This window comes from Nothobranchius furzeri, chromosome 6 (genome assembly GCF_043380555.1).
Source record: "Nothobranchius furzeri strain GRZ-AD chromosome 6, NfurGRZ-RIMD1, whole genome shotgun sequence".
NCBI classification, from domain to species: Eukaryota; Metazoa; Chordata; class Actinopteri; order Cyprinodontiformes; family Nothobranchiidae; genus Nothobranchius; species Nothobranchius furzeri.
In genome coordinates, this window is record NC_091746.1 from 59,603,367 (window position 1) to 59,627,010 (window position 23,644).

General features: G+C 43.7%; 1 protein-coding gene across 2 annotated transcripts in view; it reads right to left on the minus strand.

Annotated features, from left to right (window-relative positions):
* Positions 1 to 23,644, minus strand: part of amacr (alpha-methylacyl-CoA racemase) — a 50,954-nt gene that overhangs the window by 17,892 nt on the left and 9,418 nt on the right. For both annotated transcript variants that reach the window (XM_054744453.2, XM_054744452.2), the window contains exon 4: positions 7,082 to 7,242. In XM_054744453.2, coding sequence (XP_054600428.2) covers positions 7,082 to 7,242 — 161 coding nt within the window. The remainder of the gene's footprint in view (positions 1 to 7,081; positions 7,243 to 23,644) is intronic.

Consider the following 23,644-nt stretch of genomic DNA (forward strand, 5'->3'; position numbering starts at 1 on the left):
GTCAACCACATCCCCTTAGCACCGTTTTAGGTTTAAATTGTCTACAATCAGTAACGTAGATCTCTACGACCTCAAAAGAAACTAATTTAGCTGGGCAATATATCATCCAGCTAAATTGGTTATTGTCCCATGCCTGCACACACAACCTCTTGAGATGTCTCCAAGGACAGGGCTGTGAATAAATACCATTGGGATGAAAGTAGGAGATGGCTACCTTTTTGGCAATGAATTATAATAAGGTTATGGGAGTTAGTTAAAGAGCCAACAAGCATACCAAGATGCATCTGATCTCTAGAGTAAACTACTCGTACTCTGCATAATGCTACTTAACCTGATTTAAACCTAATTTAATACTCAAAGGCAATCATGCACCTGAAAAGTAAAAAAACTAATGATAAAGGGAATAATAAGCCAGTATAGCGTGTTCTCCAGAGGCCCCTTCTCGGCCTGTAAAAGCCAATGTTTAATGACTCCTGTAACTGGAGTCTTAGAGGAGTCGGTCTCCAATAACCACACTGACTCAGACCTGCAGCCAAACCTCATCTTGTCACCTGAATTACTGCAGTTTGTTCCAATTGTCGTGCAAGAGCGAGCTGCAGCTCGGCAACATGATAGGCTTTAGGCTTTACAAAGTGTGTCTTGTCTCCAAGATACCCGACAGGAACATACAGCGGGTGAATCGGGAACAGCACCACTCGTTTGTGTCAAAGTCAGTTTCCGACAGGCTGCTGGTGACTGCTTCTTTCACTTGACATTATTTAAATTTTAAAGGAAAGCAGAAGACTCTTTTCCCTGAGAGACCTTGAATTATTTCAGTCTGCATCAACACTGAGCTAAAACAGCACAACTGACACCCATACACTTTAACATTTAACAAACTAAAAAATCATACTACTGTTTGCAATCAAGGAAAGTTTGCTATTCTGAGATAAACAGTATTATTCATAATAAAAGGCATCAGTCAACTAATAAATTAAATGGTCAAAAACAACAGAGTTATTATTTTGCTAGTTTATAAGATTGGGCAGTAATTCCAGATATTGTTATATTTGCTGATGGAGAGTTTACCTCCTTATGTTGAAGCCATTCCAGCAGCTGTTTATACCGTTTAGGAAGGGGACCACATAAAATGACCCTTAATGTCTTTGATGACAGAATTCTTATAAATAACTGAAATCCATCAACAAATTTTATGACCTTTGAATCCAGTGGAGCAGCGGCCACCATGAGCCAAGGAGAACAGTCTGTTCATGCTGAGGTGGAAAGAGCTGAACAGGCAGTGAAGGAACACAGACAACTGGATTTTGCAGAGAGCTTTCCGTGCTTCTGCTCATGTCTGTTCAAATAAATGTTTGAATCAATGTTTAACAGGAAATGTGCAGTCTGTCCTCTAAACGGACCTGACCAGGCACATGAACTGGTAGCAGGGCTGGGCAATAAATCGAAAATTTATTGTTGTTGAAATTTTTGACTCTTATCGAGATAATTTTTCCCATATCAATAAATTTGATAATAAAAAAATGAACAGATTTGTGTAGGTTGGCAACATTCATGTCCCTTTAAGAAGCTGTATCACCTTGAGCCCTGTAGACATGTGACTCAAATGTAATACACGTGACAGCCCCATCTAGTGGACAACTTTTGTTTCTGCGCATACCTGTAGTTATCATCCATTTATCGTTATCGAGGTGAAATCCTCAATACATCGTGATACTGATTTTAGGCCATATCGCCCAGCCTTTTACCTGGTAGGCAGAAGAAAGGAGTTTTACATGTGGAGTTTGTATTGTGATTGTAATGCGAGCTTTTAAAATAAAAAAAGTTTAGCTTTAACAGTTTTCTAAATTATTTGCTGTTTAAATCCCTTTGCCTATAATGTATTAGAATGACAAAATAATAGTTATCTACTGCATGGCTGATATAAAAACTGAGGTCAGAATAATATTAGAAACCATTTTAATGTATACAGCAATAAGACCACATCACACGCATTTCTAGGTTGATGGTAATACTACAGAACAACTTTAAAAGTAGTTTTTTGAAAAATCAAGTCTATTAACTCTTTTGCTGCCAGCGTTTCTCACCGTTTTTAATGCTTTTTAAGAGTCACAGAACGTTGCGCGCTAGGATGATGTTGACGCCAAAACAACCAAAACAAAGCGGAGACTCACCTCTTACATCAACAAGAATCCATGTGTTTCGAGCTTTATCCGTTCTTTCATAATCCGTCGTTGAATTGTGATCGGCAGAAGCTTTTCCAGTTCGCGCCTCACTTTTTTTACAGCAGCGGCCCAAAACGATCTCCTAACACATGGATTTTCTGCTTCCTGATCACGTGATGAGTGACGTATGCAAATGAAGACTGGCTTCAGAGCTGAGATGTTTGTTCTCACGGTGCGGGGGCTCGTTCCGATGCCCACACAGTAAAAAAATGCAAATGATAACTTTAGTCTTCATTGGCAGTGAATGAGTTAATTTGTTCTCAGGGATTATTGAATCTAATATGTTCCCAATTATGTTGATAATTGTGATTACCATACGTGATCTAAAGTTTAACAATCATTTTGCCAGTGGAACATTTGACACTCTGACTGGTATCAACATTCCCATGGTGTACATTTACCAGATCGTGACACTTTGAATAAAGTATTAGAATTGGATTGCCTGAGTTTCTAAAAAAATAAATAAAATATGCAACTACCATCAAATGTCCTCCCACTAAAGAAATACAGAAAATCAATCCCCCCTCAGGTTTAATTCCCAATCCTACAAAAGCTTCTCCATGTTATAGTCCAAGACGCTTTGCACAAACTCAATTGCTCACAATGTGTTGCTGCAATTTCAGCAAGACTCAATCTCACAAAGTAGAGATGTAACTGCAGCAGCAGCTTTGTGTCCATGGTCTGAAAAAACACTTCTCAGTTTGTGGGAGGCTACACTTTGTATTCCAACTGTGTGACAATGCACTCCTGCAAGGCCAGCTGCTGCAACGGTTTTCATTTATATGTGCACCATTGTCTTCCTGCAAAAACTCACCTCCCAGAAGATTTTACTACAGGACTTGTTCATTTTTCTCCAAGTAAGATATTTATACATAATATTGTCAAACAAATCCAAGCCGTTCTGTTCTTATTTAATTACGGCATTGTCTCTGCTAGCAGCAGTTTGGACTCTTGAAGCTTTTTTCTCCCCTCGTAAGGTCCAGATGTTCTAGCTTATGAATATTTTAAAACAAAACTAAAACTGACCCCAGGTGGAAAATTCCCCACAGTTTTCATTAAGAGATTAGAGCCTCTGATGAGCAAGCCTTTGTTTACTTATCTGCATGGTTGAATGGGGGGGGGGGGGGGGGTCACATAAGCAAGAAAGTCATCAAGACAGAATAAAGTAAAAGATAAAATGTCTAACTGCATTAATAAAAAGACGACTGGACTAGATGAGAAAAACAAGCCATAACAAAGAAGATGCTGGTAAAATTTTGGTTTCTGTCCTTTAATAATATAAACCGTAGACCCCTGTGGTGAAGCTTTTGTTTGTCTGAGAAATACTCTGTGGTTTAAAAAAAATGAATTGACATTTCTGCATGATTGATTTAAATGAGCACGTTTTAACCATTAAACACTGTCATTTCCCTTCTTTAGGACTTCAGAGTAGTTCTGCTTTGAAAATGTCCAACAGCCAACAAGCCGGTGACTCACAGCAGGACTTGGAGACTCTGATGGAGTATTTTACAGTTTGTCCTCAGCAGCTTTGGTGCTTTTCTCAGATCAGAATTAAAAACCCCATAACTGTTTGTTCGACCTCTACAACATCTAGTCATTTGTGCACATTATAGAAGTGGTTTACCATTCCTTCCAACAACAACAAGCTGTTTGGATTGCTGGCTGTAATGCACATAACACACAAGCTTGCAGTATAAAGAAGGACAACACCTGTCCCCCTCCAGCTCGGCTGTGTGACTGCACTAACCTGTCCTGTGGGACCCTCACCATGTAACCCTCATGTCCATGCTGTCTCTGGAGGAGCAGATAGGAAACAAGATCTCCTGTAACTTAAAATGAACCAAAGCTTCCTCCCAGTTTCTCTTTAAGCTGAATTTAACATCAGTTTATCATCATGAAACAAAAGAATAAAGTGGAACAAGAACTTCTATCTTCTATTTCTCTCTCCTTTTAACTTCTCCATGTCCCTAAATAAGAGAGAGGTTACGCTGCAGCCGCCGTCACTCACCCCGCTCCCTCCCCAAGACTGGGCCTCCCGACATCACAGCACTCGGTCTGACTGAGCGCATCCAGGAGAAACAATAATGAAATTATGAAAATAATAATGCGTGTTTGGAGAAGCATCCTCCGATCCTCTCTCTTGTGTGAGCAGACAATCTCCTGCTCTCTCTCTGTCTCAGTTGCTGATCGAGCGAGCGGAGCGCGTCGCATGACAACCCGCTCAATTAACATAATTTACGGCCCAAATCCAACAAAACTGGTCGGGCTGATTCGATTCGGGTTCGGTCTCAGGTTACAACTCCAGCGCTCAGCCCTGCAGTACCACATGAAGGCAGATCAAAGTTTCCTACCTGGTAAATGTGGAGAACACCGTTCTGACAGATTTGGATGCTACGCTGGTGCCGCTGTTACTACATTCCACTATAATTGATTATGGTACTCTTCTATGATGCAGAACCGTTTATGCCCGTATCTCATGCATTGATTATTTGATTATTTTCCTCAGCTCTATCCTAAACCTCCCGGTCGGCCATCAGGGATGGGGGTGGGGGGTACGCGCGGGGTGGGGGGTACGCGCGGGGTTTGGGGGCCGCAAAGAGGGGGCTCGCGGGCCGGACGTGGCCCAGGGGCCGCCATTTGCGGACCAATGGCATACTTCTTAGTATCCATACATTCTGTCATTTTTTTCTATTAAATTAATTAGGGACAAGGTAGGTGACCTATTATTTCTAAACTCTTACTGGCCATTGTCTACATTTCATATTTCTCTACAAAACTATCAAAGTGAATTAAAACATTTTAGGGAACTGGGAGAGTATTGACACTGGCCTTTAATTTGTGTATAACTTGTATGCGTATCTCGTATTTTTTGCAAAAAGGAAAACATTTAGCTAATTTCTTGTTTTGTGGAAATACCCAAGTCTAAAAAGTCAAGTTCAATTCAATACAGTTTATTTATATAGCACCAAATCACAACAAAAGTCGTCTCAAGGCACTTCACAAAGTAAACATTCCAATACAGGTCAGTTCATTAAGCCAATCAGTAAAAAGTTTCCTATATAAGGAACCCAACAGATTGCATCGAGTCACTGACTAGTGTCAGTGTCTCTACAGCAATCCTCATACTAAACAAGCATGTAGCGACAAGCATGTTAAACTCCCGTTTAACAGGAAGAAGTGGAAGATATGTCAATGGTTCTATGCCTTCAATAATGCTTTTCAATACCAACATCATTCTGATCTCTACTTGTTTTATTCCTAAATCCACTCAAGTCATACATTTTTTTCTCATCCGCTGCTCTTAATAATGCTGAGCTATTATTTCTTATAACATCATTTATAGCATTCAATTCTATCCCATCTACCTCTATTTCCTTTTCCAGTATTGATCTAATATCTACAAAGAATTCATTGAATCCTACTTAATTCATAGTGGATACATTTTCTATGTAATCTGGGGGGAAATTATTGTGCATCCCATTTTTAATTACACAGTTTTATAAGTTCCACATACCTTTAGTTTTATTTTTGTTATCTTCTAAAGTTTTTCTTAATTATTCTCTTTTACAGTTTCTCATTATGTTAATTAGTTTGTTTTGTATCCATTTGATTCGTTTTCTGCTTCTGTGATTCTTATTTCTCTTGAAATCGTGACATAGGGTGTTTGTTTGCTGGCATTTTGTAATCCCTTAGTTATCCATGGTCTTTCTGTGTAGCTGTTGCCTGTTATTTTGGAACACTGGGCAGTTATATCAAAAACTGTTTTAAAGATATTTAAAAATGTTTCATTTTCTTTATTAATGTCATTTTGCATGAATACAATATTCTAATCCTATTTTTATAGTTCATCTTTAAGAATACTTAACTTCTCAGTTGTTAAGCCTAATTTATACTTCTCCGTCAGCTCTGTGAGGGGCCGACGTACGTGCATTGATGTTTTGCTTTCAGACGACTTCATCAGCTGGGGATCAAAAACAATTCCCCACCAGGACAACAGAGGGCGTAGCACTATTCTGAGGTATCCTGCCATCACATATCCGGCCAATGATCGTGTATCTACTAATGTGTTTACATTAATTTCATTTATTTCAGACTTTAACAAGGACAAATTTGTCCCAAGATCCTCCTCACCTCTTTATGCGATCAGCACTTCTAAACCCATGTTTCTCGTCTTCTCCATCCACAAATAAAACGCTTGCTGCATATCTTTGTACTCCTTCAGTCATGGGTTATTAAACGTTCAGATTTTCAGATTTTTTTCCGCTATGCATTCTTCAATCTGTTCCATGTCTGCTGCTAAATATCTCTTGTCATAATAAAGACATGACATAGCCTTGCGACTATCATGTTCACAAACAATGGTGTCCAGATTTTCTATTTTAGTAACACAGACTCTATCATTGACCTTAAAACTGAATGAAATATCCATTATGAGCAGAGTGAACGGCTTTTGCAGGTCAATCTAGGTTGTGCGGTTTGTACTAAATCGTTTGAGAAATGCACTAGCTGTTGAGTAAATGTTAGTGATGCACCAAAGCAGCTTAGAAAATCTGTAACTTCCTCCATGATTATTCCAACATATCCCACGGATACCAACTCCATGAAGCTGTGAATCTTCATCTGCACAGAACTGAACTCAAAGATCCCTGAGGGTGTAAGAATAGCGAGAGCTCTCTCTCTCTCTCTCACTCTCTCACTCACTCACTCACTCACTCACTCACACACTCACACACACACACAGTGCTTATGAATGCTGGAGGAAGTGCTTGGGGTGATTCAACCTCAGCCAACAAAGCTGTGGCAGTTTGATGATAAAACTAGAAAAAAATATCAAACATGTGCTCAAGAAAGGCCCTTACCATGGAGGCATCAATGACCTGTCCTTTGCCTGACTTTGTCCTCTCCAGCAGAGCTAAGACTATCCCCAGAGCACAAGTAAGGCCTCCTCCAGCAAAGTCTGCTATAAGATTTAGCGGTGCGTAGGGCTTCTCTCCACTGCGACCCAGTCGGGATAAGAGGCCTGCGTAACAGACAAAAAAATAATAATAATCATTTAAAAAGGAACAAATATAAAGCTTAGCTTTTCTTAAGGAATCCATGTTACATAACAATTTTATGCAAGAGTTTTAAACCAGGTTCCGCTTATGTTGACAGGTCAAATTTATGTAGCAGTTTCTCCCATCCTGAACACATTATGTACAGTCTCAAGCAAACAAGCCTACTGAGTATCACTGATGTAGACCATGAGTTGAAGATGGCTATTAGCTACTTTTAGCTCAATTTCTGTAACTGTGATGAAATGTTTGACTTTAAGATAGTTTACCAGAGAGTATGTTTAAGATGGCCGGAATCCAAAAAGTAATCAGTTTTAGAGGTAAATCCAATGAAAATGTCCTAGCATGTAAAATAAAATCCACTCAGTGGTTTGTGAAAGTCTGCTGCCATTATGGTTGTCACGGTAACCGGTGTAGCGGTAAACCCCGGTAAAAGAAATGACAATAATAAAAACCGTCTTGTTTTTAAAAAGATATATTATCTCGGTGGATTACCGTGGCTGCGGTGTAGGCGCCGTGACCCTTACCAGCCACCGTATCATCTGCTGAAGTTGCCGGCGGCACATGCGCACTTTGTTGTTTACAACCAAAACTTTCTTGAAGCTGAAACAATGACCAAAGGAGGAGACGGCAGCGCTCAGGACATTTATTATCCCTCAAAGAAGACAAAGTTGGAAGTACGGGCATTTTTTGGATATTTGAAGAATGTCGAGGGACAGTTGGTAGAAGACGGCTATCCTGATTGCAGCACGTGCAGAAAAAGTGTCTGTGAAAGTCAGCAACGCTTCAAATCTCATGACACATTTGCGTGACCATCACCCACAACTCTACAGTCAACGCAAGGCAAGCTAACGTTAGTGTTTTAGCAAAAATGTGTGATCCAAGAATTTGGGTTAAGGGAGAATGCAGTGAGTCCCTATATAAAGCAGCCGCAGTGCCTGCTACTTGCACATAAACCGTGTCGCGGACACCCCCATATTGAAATGACGCTATGCATTAAGGGGCTCCCAGGGGCAGATAAGAGTTGGTCTCTCTCCGAGAATAATTATGAATTTAACAATGATTACTGCCTGATGACATTTTCCCACATCTGCAAAGCTCACTGGAAGGACACAAACCGAGGACTATATTTTCCTGATATAGGGTTTATTACTCAAGTAAGGGTAAAAAAGTATCTGATTAGAAGGCTACTTGAGTACTGAGTATCATCTGATCTAATATTTTTAAATGATGACATCAAACAGACATGAAATAAGAAGTTATGGACAAATATTGGTATTTTAAAGACTAAAGAGGAAAAATGTAAACAAATAAACAACATAATTACAAAATTTAGACACAAACTGAGGACTATTTCCTGATATACAGGGTTTATTTAGTTGTCTGAAAATGTAACACGTTTAAAAAAAAATACCTTGATAGTACCGAAAAACGTGATAATTTTGGTCACAATAACCGTGAGGTTAAATTTTCACACTGACAACCCTAGCTGCCATATAGGATTAACTTCATTGACAAATGGTAACTCCTCCTTGAACAGTCACCTTATTGTGGTGGAGGAGTTTGACTGCCCTAATGATCCTAGGAGAATATTTGTCTGGTGCACTTTGTGTAGGGTCTCCCATGACAAATGGGTCTTAGGTGAAGGGTGAGACAAAGAACAGTTCAGAAGATCTTTCATGGATGTAAAAACAAAGAGTCGGAGTACGGTGAGTTGGATCAGATGGCAGGGGAAGATGCCGCGTAGACCTGGCAGACCCAAATGCATAGTGAGTGTCTGCTGGGAACGCTTGGCAGAAGAACCTGTCAAGATGGTCTTCAACTCCCACCTCCAGCAGAGCTTTGGCCGCGTCCCGAGAGCAGTGGGGGACATCGACTCCAAGTGGGCCTTGTTCCACTCTGCGATTGTTGAGGCGGCTGTTGCTAGCTGTGGTCGCAAAGTGGCCGGTGCCAGTCGTGTTGGCAACCCCCGTACCCGCTGGTGGACACCAGAGGCTCAGGGAGCCGTCAGGCGGAAGAAGGAGGCCTACAGGGCGTGGCTGGTTTGTGGGTCTCCGGAGGCAGGAGACGGGTACCGGAGAGCCAAGCGGGGTGCAGCAGTGGCAGTTGCCGAGGCGAAATCTCAGGCGTGGGAGGAGTTTGGTGAGGCCATGGAGAAAGACTATCGATCGGCGCCAAAGGGGTTCTGGCAAACTGTCCAGCGCCTCAGGAGAGGGAGGCAGCAACTCGCTCACACTGTTTACAGTGGGGATGGGGAGCTGCTGATGTCAACTGGGGCTATAGTCAGGCGGTGGAAGGAATACTTTGAGGAGCTCCTCAATCCCACCTACGGGCATTCCGAGGAGGAGCCAGAGCCGGGAGACCTGGGGATGGACTGTCCAATTTCTGGGGCAGAAGTTGCTGAGGTAGTCAAACAACTACACAGCGGCGGAGGCCCGGGGATGGATGAGATTCATCCTGGGTATCTCAAGGCTATGGATCTGGTGGGCTGTCGTGGTTGACACGTCTCTGCAACATTGCGTGGTCATCGGGGGCAGTTCCTGTGGAGTGGCAGACCGGGTGTTGGTCCCCATCTTTAAGAAGGGTGACCGGAGGGTGTGTTCCAACTATAGGGGGATCACACTCCTCAGCCTCCCTGGAAAGGTTTACTCCAAGGTACTGGAGAGGAGGGTCCGATTGATAGTTGAATCTCAGATTGAGGAGGAGCAATGTGGTTTTCGTCCTGGCCATGGAACTGTAGACCAGCTCTATACCCTTGCGAGGGTGATGGAGGGGGCATGGGAGTTTGCCCAACCAATCCACATGTTTTGTGGATTTGGAGTAGGCTTATGACCGTGTCCCCAGGGGCACCCTGTGGGGGACGCTCCAGGAGTATGGGGTGGATGGCCTTTTGTTAAGGGCTATTCAGTCCCTTTACCAGAGGAGCGTGAGTTTGGTCCACATAGCCCAGACCTGGGCATTTTACGGCCCGCGGGCCACATCCGGCCCTTTGGTTGACTTTGACCGGCCCCCGTAAGGTTAATTGGAAATTACAAAATAAATGTATTTTCTCATTTTACCTCATGCATGGGCTAAGGCTGCATTGCTTTTATTTTGAAGTTGTTTTTTACGTGCACAATGACGCAATACGTATAGCAACAAGTGCCCGCGGTTGACATGGTGATTGTAGCCTGAGAAATGTCCGCTCATGCAAAAAAAAAAAAAAAAGTAAGATGCCAAATACAGGATTTTCAACAAAAATTGGACTGCTAAGTATTTTTTTTTACTGAAGTCGGAGGTAAAGCCGTGTGTTTGGTTTGCGGGGAGGAGATTGCCGTGTTTAAGGACTACAATTTGAGTCGGCATTACGACAAGAAACACTCAGAAAAATACAAGAACTTGTCTGATGCTGAGAGGGCACGGACATCCGAAGCTTTGCTAGCAAAGTTGCAAAAGCAGCAAGGCTTTTTTACTAAGCTTCACACATCCAGGGATGCAGCAACCAGGACCAGCTTTGTGATATCCCACAAAATAGCTAAAAACAGCAAGCCGTTTTCGGAGGGAGAGTTTGTCAAAGAGTGCATGGTGGACTCTGCCGCACTAATATGCCCTGAAAAAAAAGGCGCATTTGAGCAAATCCCGCTGTCCAGGTGAACCGTGACCAGGAGGATCGAGGACATTGCGGGGAACCTGGAGCTTCAGCTGCAACGTGAAGTGGCAAGTTTGGACTTTTTCTCATTAGACGGGAGCTGTGATGTCCGGGACACAGCCCAGCTGCTCGTATTTGTCCGGGGATAACGGACTTCAAGCTCACAGAGGAGCGGGCAGCAATGCGGTCGATGAAAGGGACAACGACAGGGAGTGATCTTTTTACAGAGGTAAATGCGTGCACGGACACTCTGGGATTGAAATGGGAGAGACTGTCAGGTGTCACAACAGACGGTTGTCCAAATCTTAAGCCGGGCGTACACTGTGCGACTTTTTCACTTTTTTGAGCCGATTTTCCAGTCGTGCGAGAAGCCACGACATCGGGGCGAGTTTTGCGCCGAGCGGCCGTGTAGTGTACAGGGGGTTACGAGAGGCGATTAACACCACGTGACCAGCCGCCGATCAGCAGTCGTGTGGTCGCACGGACTTCTGGTGTGTTTAATATTTCGCTCGTCCCTCGTGAGGGTATCGCACTGTTGAAGCGGCGCTGCGAGCAGCTGCGACCCAAAAAGTATCAGAACCGCTCACGGCGCATGCACAATCCTGCATCAACGCCGGTCGCTCGCTATTTCCCTAATAACACACGCTGTTCGTTTTTGTTTCTACACGTTTTTTTTACTCACAAAGATTGTCAAGAAAGCGTGTTTGTCGTGTTCATGTCAAATTAAACTGATCACAAAACACAGATTTACTTTCTTTATTTCGTTTTCCTCATCCATCCCCCATAAATCCCTGTGTGTCCTCCTGCAGCACTCCCGAAGAACAACAGGCAAGACAAGACAAACAAGTCTGACGTGTTGAGTAAAAACTGCTATTTTTAGCACATTTTTAGGGCCGAAGTGTTGCTACCAGACGTACAGCGTGAGCAGTCAGGTCGCATACGAGAACTGGGTCGTACAGTGTGAGCACATGACTCGTGAGATCTGCTCTGCGGGGAAGTCGTACAGTTTGAGCTGAAGCTGAACGCTGCGAGTGAAAAAGTCGCACAGTGTACGCCCGGCTTTACAGGGGAAAATGTCGGACTTTTGAAACGCATGCAAGATAAAGTGACAGAAATCGATGCAGATCAAAAATAGGTGTTTTTGCATTGTATTATACACCAACATGTGTTGTGCAAGTCAGTGCTAAAAATCAACCATGTTACTGATGTTGTTACTAAAATAATAAACTTCATCAGGGCGCGGGCATTGGATCACAGACAGTTTGTGGCTCTTTTGGAGGACTCCACACAGCTGTCAGCTGGCTCAGCCTGGGGAAAGTGCTGAAGAGGGTTTGGGACTTGAAAGCAGAGATTCAGGATCTCTGCTGGATTTCTACTCTTCTCTTAAGGAGGACTTTCCAAACCTGAAGAGACATGCTCAGAAGATGTTGGTTCTCTTCAGCTCTACCTACATTTGTGAACAAACATTTTCAATGATGAAGTTTACAAAATCCAGGTATAGATCCTCTCTCACTGATGATCATTAGTCAGCTGTGCTTCGCTTCTCCACCTCAGACATTCAACCTGACTTTGATGCACTCGTTAAAGCCCAGCAGAGACTAGATTTCTCTCACTGAATAAGAAAAAAATTGCTTAAAAACACAAAATAAGGTGTTTGGACCACAAATGTAGGCAACTAGCAGTGAACTGGGACACTTTTTTTAAACCTCTTTCTCAAGATCACAGTTCAGTGATTTTATTTTACAGACGATACTGTGTGTCTGTAGAATGCTAAGACGCGAGAGATGCGCAGGTCAGACGCGAGAGATGCGCATGCGCTGACGGCCGATTACCGGACACAGCAGCGTTTGAAGCTGATGGCAGCTCGTTAGCAAACATTCACAAACAATTCAGATGCATTTTTGCCTAATTTAAAAACTGACAACGCAAAAAAATAATCTGGTAAGTATAACTCGCTCAATCTGGAGGTAAGTGAAGAAAATTTAGAAAGTTTACAGAACTTTATTGACGGAGTTTTCGAGTTATTTGTTATGGGTCCGAAGAAATCAGCAGGTGAACCTGAAACACCTGGGACGAAGCGGAGCCGCCCTCAGGACTCGCCTGAGGCCTCATCTCCCCGGAAGGACATATTGGAATTATTAGAATCCATAGATAAACGGCTTCTGGGATTTGAGGGGCGTCTTCATCTGCTTGAGGTTCTGCACCAGGAGTTTCAGAACCTCCGCCAGTCCCTGGAATTCAGCCAGGAGCAGGTGGAACGGCTCGCTGCTGAGAACGCGTCTCTGCGGGAGTCCGTTTCTTCCCTGGAGGAGGGAATGACGCGGATCACCCAGGACAACAAAACTCTGAAGGAGACGGTTTTGGACCTTCAGGCCCGTAGCATGAGGGATAATTTGGTGTTTGCAGGTCTGTCGGAGGAGGTGGGAGGGGCCGAGGACTGCGAACGCACTGTTAAACACTTTCTCCAGACCCAAATGAAGATACCCGAAGAAACGGTAAAAAACATCACCTTCGACCGAGTACATCGCCTTGGAGCTAAAAGAGGGGACAGCAGACGACCTCGTCCCATCGTGGCTAAATTTGAACATTTTAAGCAGAAGGATCTGGTTAAAAGTCACGGAAGAGAGCTCAAAGGCAAAGACTTCAGCGTTAATGACCAGTTTCCTAAGGAAATCCTGGATCGGCGCAGAGTTCTCTTTCCGCTGCGTAAAAAGTTTATCCAAGATGGGAAGAGAGCTGTCATCTCAGTGGATAAGCTTTATGTGGATAATAAACTTTACAAGGAGCGAGGAGTGACAGACTGGCTGTATTAGCCCAACATCAGGTCAGACCTTTATTTTTCTTATCAGATTCACTGGGTTTGAGCACGTCAGTAATAAACAGCTGCTAGATCCGTGTTTTAGATGATGAGTTCACCTGTTCATCATCACCTCACACCCCATCACCTTTTCTTTTTAGTTCTTTCTTCTTTTTTAACCTGTTTCTGTATTTTCCTTTCCTCTTTTTATCTGCTTCTTTACACCTGTATGGCACAACCACACAACTTTCCAACACTGCGTCAGACTCCACACACACACGCACACGCACGCACACACACAGACACACACATGCACACACAGACCCACACACACACACACAGGAACACGCACACACACACACACACACACACACACACACACACACACATGGATATATTTAAGTCACAACACAATATCATAATTTATGCGTCAAATAATATAACCACAAACACTGTTGAATCCTTATTATTATTTACTTTTCTGTTATTTATTAACATACTATTTTATACATTTAGATACTTATTCCATCTTATTCACATGAAGGCGTCATATTTTAGCTACTCACACACACATCTATGGGTGCACTAAGATTTGTCTCATGGAACGTACATGGAACTGGCTCAAGAGATAAAAGATTAAAGATTTTTGATCAGTTAAAAAGAATGCAAGCAGACGTAATATTATTACAGGAGACTCATAGATCTGCCACATCGGCAGATGAACTTAAAACACCTGAGTTTCCCAGCATGTTCTCTGCCTGCTATAACTCTAGGCAAAGAGGGGTAGCTATTTTAATACACAAAAACATCAATTTCACAGTACTGGACACAGTTTCTGATCCAGAAGGTAGATTTATAATGTTAAAAATAACTGTACAGAACCAACGCTTATGTATTGTGAGCATATACTGTCCAAATATTGATGACCCTCCATTCTTTCATAATTTTTTCTCTGTACTCTCCGAACACTTGGACTGTCCACTTATACTTGGAGGTGATTTTAATTTTTGGATGCATTCCTTAGACAGGCTCAGTACAGCTGGGACTCGGCGCAATTGCCAATCCACTTATATAGTTAAACAGTACATGAGTGATTATGGGCTTTGTGATGCATGGCGATCTCTTCATCCTAACCGTAGAGAGTATACTTTTTTCTCACACGTCCATCACTCTCACTCACGTTTGGATTATTTTCTAGTCAGCAGCTCATTGCTGGCTGACATTTCAGACACTGAGATACACCCTATTGTTGTCAGCGACCATGCTCCGGTTTCTTTAACTCTAGTAAACAAGAAAGCAATCCCACCAAGCAAAAACTGGAGGTTTAATACATCACTGCTTAAAGATGAAGGTTTTATAGAATTTTTTAAAAAGGAGTGGGCTTTATATTTAGAACATAATGACCTGCCTGGAACATCAGCATCTATTCTCTGGGAGGCAGGAAAGGCAGTGATGAGAGGTAAAATAATCTCTTTCTCATCACATAAGAAAAAAACAGAAAATAAACGTATCCAGGAGTTAGAAGAAATCATTAAGTCTTTAGAGACATCCACAGAAGAAGAGTTACTGAGCAAATTACGTAAAGCTAAATTAGAACTTCATGGAATTATTGACAAAAAAACACAATTTTTAGCACAAAGACTACGAATAGAAAACTTTGAACATAGTAATAAATCCGGTAAATTTCTGGCCAGCCAATTAAAAATTAATAAAGAGAAAACTACCATATCTGCTGTTAAAGACTCAACTGGGAATATAGTTTATGACCCTGAAAGAATAAACAACACTTTCAGAGACTTTTACCAAACTTTGTACTCACCACAGATAAACCCATCAGATGACGAGATCGATGAGTTCCTTGATAGGATAACACTTCCTAAATTAACAGACAGCCAAGTTGCAGTCCTGGACTCGCCACTAACATCAGCAGAGCTCCAGGAAGCCCTTAAATCCATGACTAATGGGAAAGCTCCAGGTCCAGACGGGTTCCCAGCAGAGTTCTACAAAGAATTCTGGACCATTTTGGCTCCAACATTTTTCAGAATGGTGAGGGAAATCGAAGAGAGCGGCAGATTACAGCCAAACATGAACTCAGCCAATATTAGTCTCTTGTTAAAACCAGGCAAAGACCCAGCATTTCCAACCAGCTATCGCCCAATTTCTCTTATTAATGTTGATCTCAAAATAATTTGTAAAGCCCTGGCAAAAAGATTAGAGAAGGTAACCCCCTTCTTAATACACCCTGACCAAACTGGTTTCATAAAGGGTAGACAGTCGTCCACTAATTCGCGTAGATTACTTAATTTGATAGATTTCTCTTACAGTAGAAACATAGAAACTAGTATATTATCTCTAGATGCAGAAAAGGCTTTTGATAGAGTTAACTGGAAGTTCTTATTTGCAACTTTACATAAATTTGGTTTTGGGAACTTCTTCATAAACTGGCTACAAACATTATACAGTTCGCCAATTGCACGTGTTAGGACGAACGACCAAATATCAGCTAGCTTCTGTCTTCAGAGGGGGACCAGACAGGGATGCCCACTTTCCCCCTCACTGTTTGCTATCTTTATCGAACCACTAGCAGCAGCAATTAGGCAAACAACAGGTATTAAAGGGATAAAGTGTAATAAAATAGAACATAAGATCAGTCTTTATGCAGATGATGTTTTACTCTTCCTCCAGAATTCTCAATCGTCTCTGTCTCATTCAATAGAACTGATAAACTCTTTTTCAAAAGTTTCAGATTACTCTATAAACTGGTTAAAATCAACAGTTCTACCAATTAATTTCTCTTTTGTCAATTTACTTAATACTCAACTGGAGTCAGGTAATATCACATACCTGGGAATTAATGTCTCTCCCAAGTTAGCAGATCTAACCAAATTAAACTACATCCCACTTTTAAAGAAAGTGGAGGATGATCTTGCTAGATGGAAATCCTTACCAATATCACTGATGGGAAGAGTTGCTACAATTAAAATGACGGTCTTACCCAGAATAAATTACTTATTTTCAATGATCCCAAACAAACCACCAGCTGACTGGTTTAGATCTCTGGACTCCTCAATTACCAAATTCCTCTGGCAGGATAAACCTCCACGAATTAGCTTAAAAACGCTTCAGAAGAGCAAAGACAGAGGAGGACTGGATCTACCCAACTTTTATTATTATTTTTTAGCCAACAGGCTGCAATATATACCAAGATGGTTGCAAGATAACCCACTAGATGAGTCCTGGTTAGACATAGAACAGACAATTTGCAATACGATAGAGCTTTCAGACTTACCATTTATTAGCTCAAGCGTAAGAAAACATGAAGGCTTCAAAAGTATTAGTATCAGCACTTCTCTGACAGCATGGTGGGAGTATCTTAAAATGACAGAGTCTTCACTAGTACCATGCAGACGCACACCTATCTGGAATAATCCTGATATTTTGCAAAATAATAAAATGATGAACCTTCTGGACTGGAAAAATAAGGGAATCCTATACCTGGAAAACATATATGAAGGATTGGACTTCATCCCATTTAATAGAATAGTCTCCCAATTTGGAATAGAAAAGAATAGCTTTTTAGAATACCACCAAATCAAATCTGTAGTCAAACAAAAATTTAAGCTCAATAAAATAGAATTACAAACCCCGCCAAGGGTTTTAGACTTCTGCAATCTCAAACCCCCTAAACTACTGTCTAAAGTATATAAGACACTGTCCAAAATAGACGATAGAATAGCAATCCCTATTGAAAAATGGGAGGTGGATCTATCAGTCAGCTTTGACCAGGACTTCTGGTCCCAAACTTGTTTAAAAACTTTTAAAATGATCAGACACCCCAATTTACAATTAATTCAGTACAAAGTTCTACACAGAGTACACTATACAGGTCATCTGATGTTCAAGATGGGGTTTGTGTCGTCTGACATCTGTACACACTGCACAAACAACATTCCTGACAATTACGTTCATGCACTGTGGTCCTGTCCACCTGTCCAGGAATTTTGGGGTAGAGTATGTGAAGACCTGTCAAAGTCTCTGAAATGTCATATCCCAATCACCCCCTCTCTTTGTTTACTGGGAAACCTGGATGATGTCCCGATTGAAAAATCTTTGGTTCACGTGGTTCTGACTGCCATATGCATCGCTAAGAAAACTATCCTCTTGAATTGGAAAAATAGAGAAAATCTCTGCATTAACCAGTATAGAAATCTTTTGTTAGATCATATTGCACTTGATTTAGCCTCTGCTTCCACTTCAAATAAATCTCTCTGGGCTCCTTTGATCGGTTCCATCACATAGCGGTGATGGGGGGCCGTTGATGATGTCCTGCGGGATGATGTGGGTGGGGGGGTGGAGGGTCTAAGTTTGGAGTATCTGGATGTTCCCTGGGGATGGGTTCACTGGGGATGTCTGGCACTGGGGGGCTGTTCCCCCCCTCTGGAGGTGCTTGGGTTGCCTCGGGGGGTGTACTGCTGGCGGTTGTGAGTGGGGCCCCTTGGAGGTCTTGGCGGCGGCCATGGGTTACTGCCTGGCGGCTGCATTGCCCCTGGGTGGGTCTGGGTGGGGGCCTGGGGGCTCGGGGTGTTGGGGTGGCCGGCCCCGTGTGGGGATCTGGGCTGGGCCTTGGGGGTCGGGTCCCTACATGTACGCTGCCGGGAAGAAGGCAGGAATACGCAGAAGTACCTGGCCCGGGTTCGGGGGCGTAGGGCAGGCCCTGGCTCCTCTGTTGTCCCATCACAGGGGAGGGGGAGGTCCAGGAGGGGGAGGACCCAACCTTACCTGGATGTCTTATGTCTTATATATTCTGGAAGTTGTGCAAATGCAGGGATGGGCATAGATATTCTGCTGGGGTGGGGCTGGGTCGGCTCCCTCGGGCTCTGTGGGGCTCTGTGATGCTGCTGCTTTGGGCCCTGGCAGGATGGGCTGGGGTCTCCATGCCCTGGGCGGCGGTATGACAACGGAGGTGCCTATTGGGGTCAGTGGGGGAGCTGGCTCCCTGGAGGGCTAAGCCCTACCAGCCATTCCTCCCCATCCCCGTTTATTTCTCTCCTCCTGCTCCCTCACATCATCACACAAACATGCACATAGGACCTTGGGGGGTGGACAAGTCGAGGAGTGCGGGTATGGACCCCATTTCCGCATTCCTGTGGCTTCCTGCCCCCCAATTTTATTTGCACCTTATGCACTTCCACCGACGACATTCCACGCAAACATACACTTAGGGCCTTGGGAGTGAGCACATTCAACGGCACTTGGCAGGGGGAGTTCTCAGCCTCCTCCCGAGTGCCGGTGCCCACTTCGAATTTTAAACTGCATTTAGACACCAAGGGCTGTGGGTGCAAGTAGGGTGGTGCAGTGGCATCAGCTGGCATAGGCCAGAAAATGCCCGCACTGCCCGCTCACCACAGCAATAGAATACACCTCATTAACACACAACACTATGTTGGAGCAGGTGGAGGGAGACCAGGGGGTCTTCACACACCTCTGTTGTTGCTTGGCTGCCTGGGGCTGGAGACTAGGAGGGAGATCTGGCCGTCTGGTTGGGGTCTGGGGTGGTGGGTTGCTGTGCTCGGCGGTGGGCGGGGGAGCCTGCTCATCAGCACCCCAGCAGAAAGGGTCAAACTCTGGTAACCGGTGGTGGTTGTACCCCATGTGCAGCATTACCGGGACCAGAGTGAATAGGGTGTGTATGGGGAGCATGAATGGGTGTCCGGCGTGTATTTTTGTAAGTCTTTGGTTGTATGTGCATGTGTGAGCATGAGGGAGGGAGTGTGTGACTGTGTTTGTGTATGACTGTATATGTCAGGTGGGGCCTTTGACTCCTCCCTTCTCCTGGGACCTCCTTTGATGATATAGATCTTCGTCTCCCCTCCCCCCTGTTACACCTGGTGGGGGTGTGATGCCTTGGTCTGCCTGAGTGTTCGTGGCTCCCGGGTCAGGGAGTTTAAGATTTTTGGCATCTGCCTGATCAATCCCGGTGGTGGCCTGGGGGGGTCTGGGTCCCTGGGCTCTGCTGGGTCCCCGGCGGGGGTGGTCGCCCCTGGGTCCCGGGTCGCTGGGTCCCGGACTCGGCCGGCTAGGGGGTGGGGGGCTGCGGGCAGGCCTGAGGACTTGCCGCTGATATCTCCCGGGGCTCTGCCGGCTGCTGGTTGTGGCCCCCCGGGGCGATCCTCTGTGCCTCTCGAGGGGGGCGGGGGCCTTTCTGGTTGCGGGCTCCTTGGGGTTCCTGTGTTCTGGGGCAGCGCCTGGATCTCTGGGACTTGGAGCTCCCCCCCGTCTCCTACACGTCTTTGGGGGGCAGATCTGTGGTCCCTCACACTCTCTATTGGACGCTCCTATAGATAAACCTTACATAAACAAGCGCGTGTACACACACAGGTGCTCACATGGTGCTCTCATAAGTATGGGCTTGGGCACGTTCAACACATGTCTTAAGACTATGGTGGGCACTCAATGCACTGTGGTATATTATCGTGTGACTGTTTAGTTAAACAATGATTGATTATATATTTCTTCATCAAGTTGACGCAGTGATAGCTTGATTTTGTTATATTGGTGTTGTGTCCCATTTTTTTTTGTTATGTTTTGCTTTTTTCTCGTCTCATTTTGCAGGTCTAGAAGCAGACTCTTGTTCATTATTGTTTATTTTTGTTGAATTCCCCCCCCCCACCTAACCCCCTCTCTCCCCACCTTTTCTCTTTTCCTTTCTCTTTCACCTCTGTCTCCGTGTCTGGTCGAAATTACAAAGCATTCAAAAACAATAACAATAAAGTTTTAAATATCAGGTGCGACATTAAAAGCAGACTCTTTGATGCTCCACCTGAGACATTAAAAGCAGATGCTCTGATGCTCCACCTGAGAGTAAAACTGTAAGGCTTGTTACCAGCATTCAGACATCAATTCTGCTTGCTTCACAGCCAGACAGGACACGTTAAAAAAAAAAAAAAAAAAAAAAAAAAAGAAACTCAGAATGTGTTTTGGAGTGAATGTGACTGAAACTGTTAACTAATATAAGTCACAAATGTTTAACAAAAACCAAATGCGCACACTTTGTTTACCATTGCCTTGGGAAATTTGAATAAATCACATTTTTGTAAGACAACCTCACTTTTTCCTTTTTGCTCATTTATAACATATAGTCTACTCTTACCAGCTTGAAGAAACAATGGTATTTACTGCTTTTTATAAAGAAATACCATTAATATTATGCATAATTGACTTCAGCCTTTTGGCCTGGCCCTCCACAATATTTTCTATTTCTCATGTGGCCCCATGGAAAAAATAATTGCCCACCCCTGACATAGCCGGTAGTAAGTCGGACCTGTTCCCGGTCAGGGTTGGACTCCGCCAGGGCTGCCCTTTGTCACCGGTTATGTTTATAACCTTTATGGACAGAATTTCTAGGCGCAGCCGTGGTGTGGAATGTGTCGAGTTTGTTGGCAAGACAATCTCCTCTCTGCTTTTTGCGGATGATGTGGTCCTCCTAGCATCATCCAGCTCTGACCTTCAGCTCTTGCTGGGTAGGTTCGCGGCCGAGTGTGAAGCGGCTGGGATGAGGATCAGCAACTCCAAATCTGAGACCATGGTTCTCGATCGGGAAAGTGTGGCTTGCCAACTCTGGGTCGGAAGAGAGTCCCTACCTCAAGTGGAGGAGTTTAAGTATCTCGGGGTCTTGTTCATGAGTGAGGGTAGGAGGGATCGGGAGATCGACAGGCGGATTGGTTCGGCGTCTGCAGTGACGCGGACGCTGAGCCGATCTGTCGTGGTGAAGAGGGAGCTGAACCAGAAAGCCAGGCTCTTGATTTACCGGTCGATCTATGTCCCAATCCTCACCTATGGTCATGAGCTTTGGGTGATGACCAAAAGAACGAGACTGCGAATACAAGCGGTCAAAATGAGTTTCCTCTGTAGGATGGCTGGACTTAGCCTTAGAGATAGGGTGAGGAGCACGGACATTCGGAGGGAACTCGGAGTAGTACCGCTGCTCCTCCGGATCGAAAGGAGTCAGTTGAGGTGGTTTGGGCATCTGGTCAGGATGCCTCCTGGACGCCTCCCTGGGCAGGTGTTTCGGGCATGTCCTGCCGGCAGGAGGCCCCCAGATCGACCCAGGACACGTTGGAGAGGTTACATCTCCAATCTGGTCCAGGGAACACCTTGGGGTCCTGCTGGAGGAACTGGGCGAGTTGGCTGGGGAGAGGATGGTCTGGAGCTCCCTAGTTGGGATGCTGCCCCCGTGACCCAGACCTGGATAAGCGGAGGAAGACGACGACGACGGCAAACGGTAAATAAAAGTCTGAATTAAAGAATCTAAGGCCCTGTCCACACGTAGCCGGGGATCTGCCAAAACGTAGATATTTTTCTACATTTTGGCCTGTCATCCACACGAAAATGGAGTTTTTTCACACGAAAACGGATCTTTTTAAAAACTTCGGCCAAAGTGAAGATCTGTGTTTTCTCCGTTTTGGGTGTCTGCGTGTGGACAGACAAAACCGGAGTTTTAAGGTCCGAAACGTCCCTTTCGGCAACAAAAAATGCTGACATCACGTGTGCGACCTGTGTTTACACTAGCCGACAGCATGGATGCCCTCAGAGCTGCGCTCGCTTTATCAATTGTCCAAGCACTTTTTGCTTGTTTATTTTTGCAAGCGGAATTGCTCACAAGTGGAGGACCACAGGGAGACGAAAAGTTACGCTGACTGGATACAATTTGGGGGAAGTATTGCCGCCTACAAGTCTGGCATGTCCTTAACAACGTATTTATCCGGGTACGTGTGGACAGAGTTTCTTTTTAAACGAGGTGGTGTGGATGCAAGTTTTTGGAGGGGCGGATATTCGTTTTTAAAAAACCCGGCTACGTGTGGACTAGGCCTAAGAGATCAGTTAGTGTTTAGAGTTTGTTTTTGAGGACCTGCCAAATGTATCTCAAAGTTTAAGCTATTTCATGCTTTCTTATGACAGTTATCTGTTGCACCATGTTGTAGATGTTTAGCTGGTGAGATAAACACACACACACACACACACACACACACACACACAACCAGGTGATAAACATGTATCTAGGGAAATTAAACAACATTATGCTAACATCCATCTGTCTGAAAAAATTTAATCTAATTTTTAAATGATTTAAAAAAAAATGAGTTGATTAAACTTTTTGCCCATATTTTACATGTATCAAATTATTACCACACACACACCTTTTTTTGGCAGGACTCAATTTAGTTCTTAGTCAAAATATCAAAATGGGAAATATAAAGAAGCAACTTCCTGTACAAAGGTCTTACACACAAGATTGATTCAGCTTGGTCAGACAAATCCATTGCTTAAGCTGTTTAATCATCACTTGACCTTTGTGCAGCACTTCTTGTTCCTTTTTTACACCTTTATCACAAAGACACTACAAAGAACCTTGAAGAGAAAAGGACAGAAAGCTTCTCAGAAGTTTTGTCAAACATTCTTCTGCTTGGTGTGACAGTAAAATAGAGAACAAAAGACGTATATAAAACACCAAAACAATGCTATTTATCTGTCTAAGTGAATACTTACTAACTCAAATACTCAGCGTCGCTCAAATTTAGTTTCCAGTTTTTACTTTTGGCTACTGACAAATGTGTGATAGGATTAATAACCCCTAAATTATTGTTATTTTCCTGTACCGATGCTTAAAGAGATCGTTTCAATTTGATGTTTAGATGAGGCTGGATTCCCTTTTTGCGCTGCAAAGCTCAGTCTAAAGAAGTAGAGTGCTTGTCATTTCAGCGGCGTTTCTACTGCCCATTACGCAGAAGGTATTAAAGGTTATTCCAGTCCCTGAAAAGAAAAAAATGGATATCTCACTGAAATAAAATGAATGAGGTGCAACAAACCATTACTGGCTAGATTTAGTCTGAAAAGGACCATTTTGGAAACTCGACATAGCAGTGCTGAAGACTCTGAAAAGGAT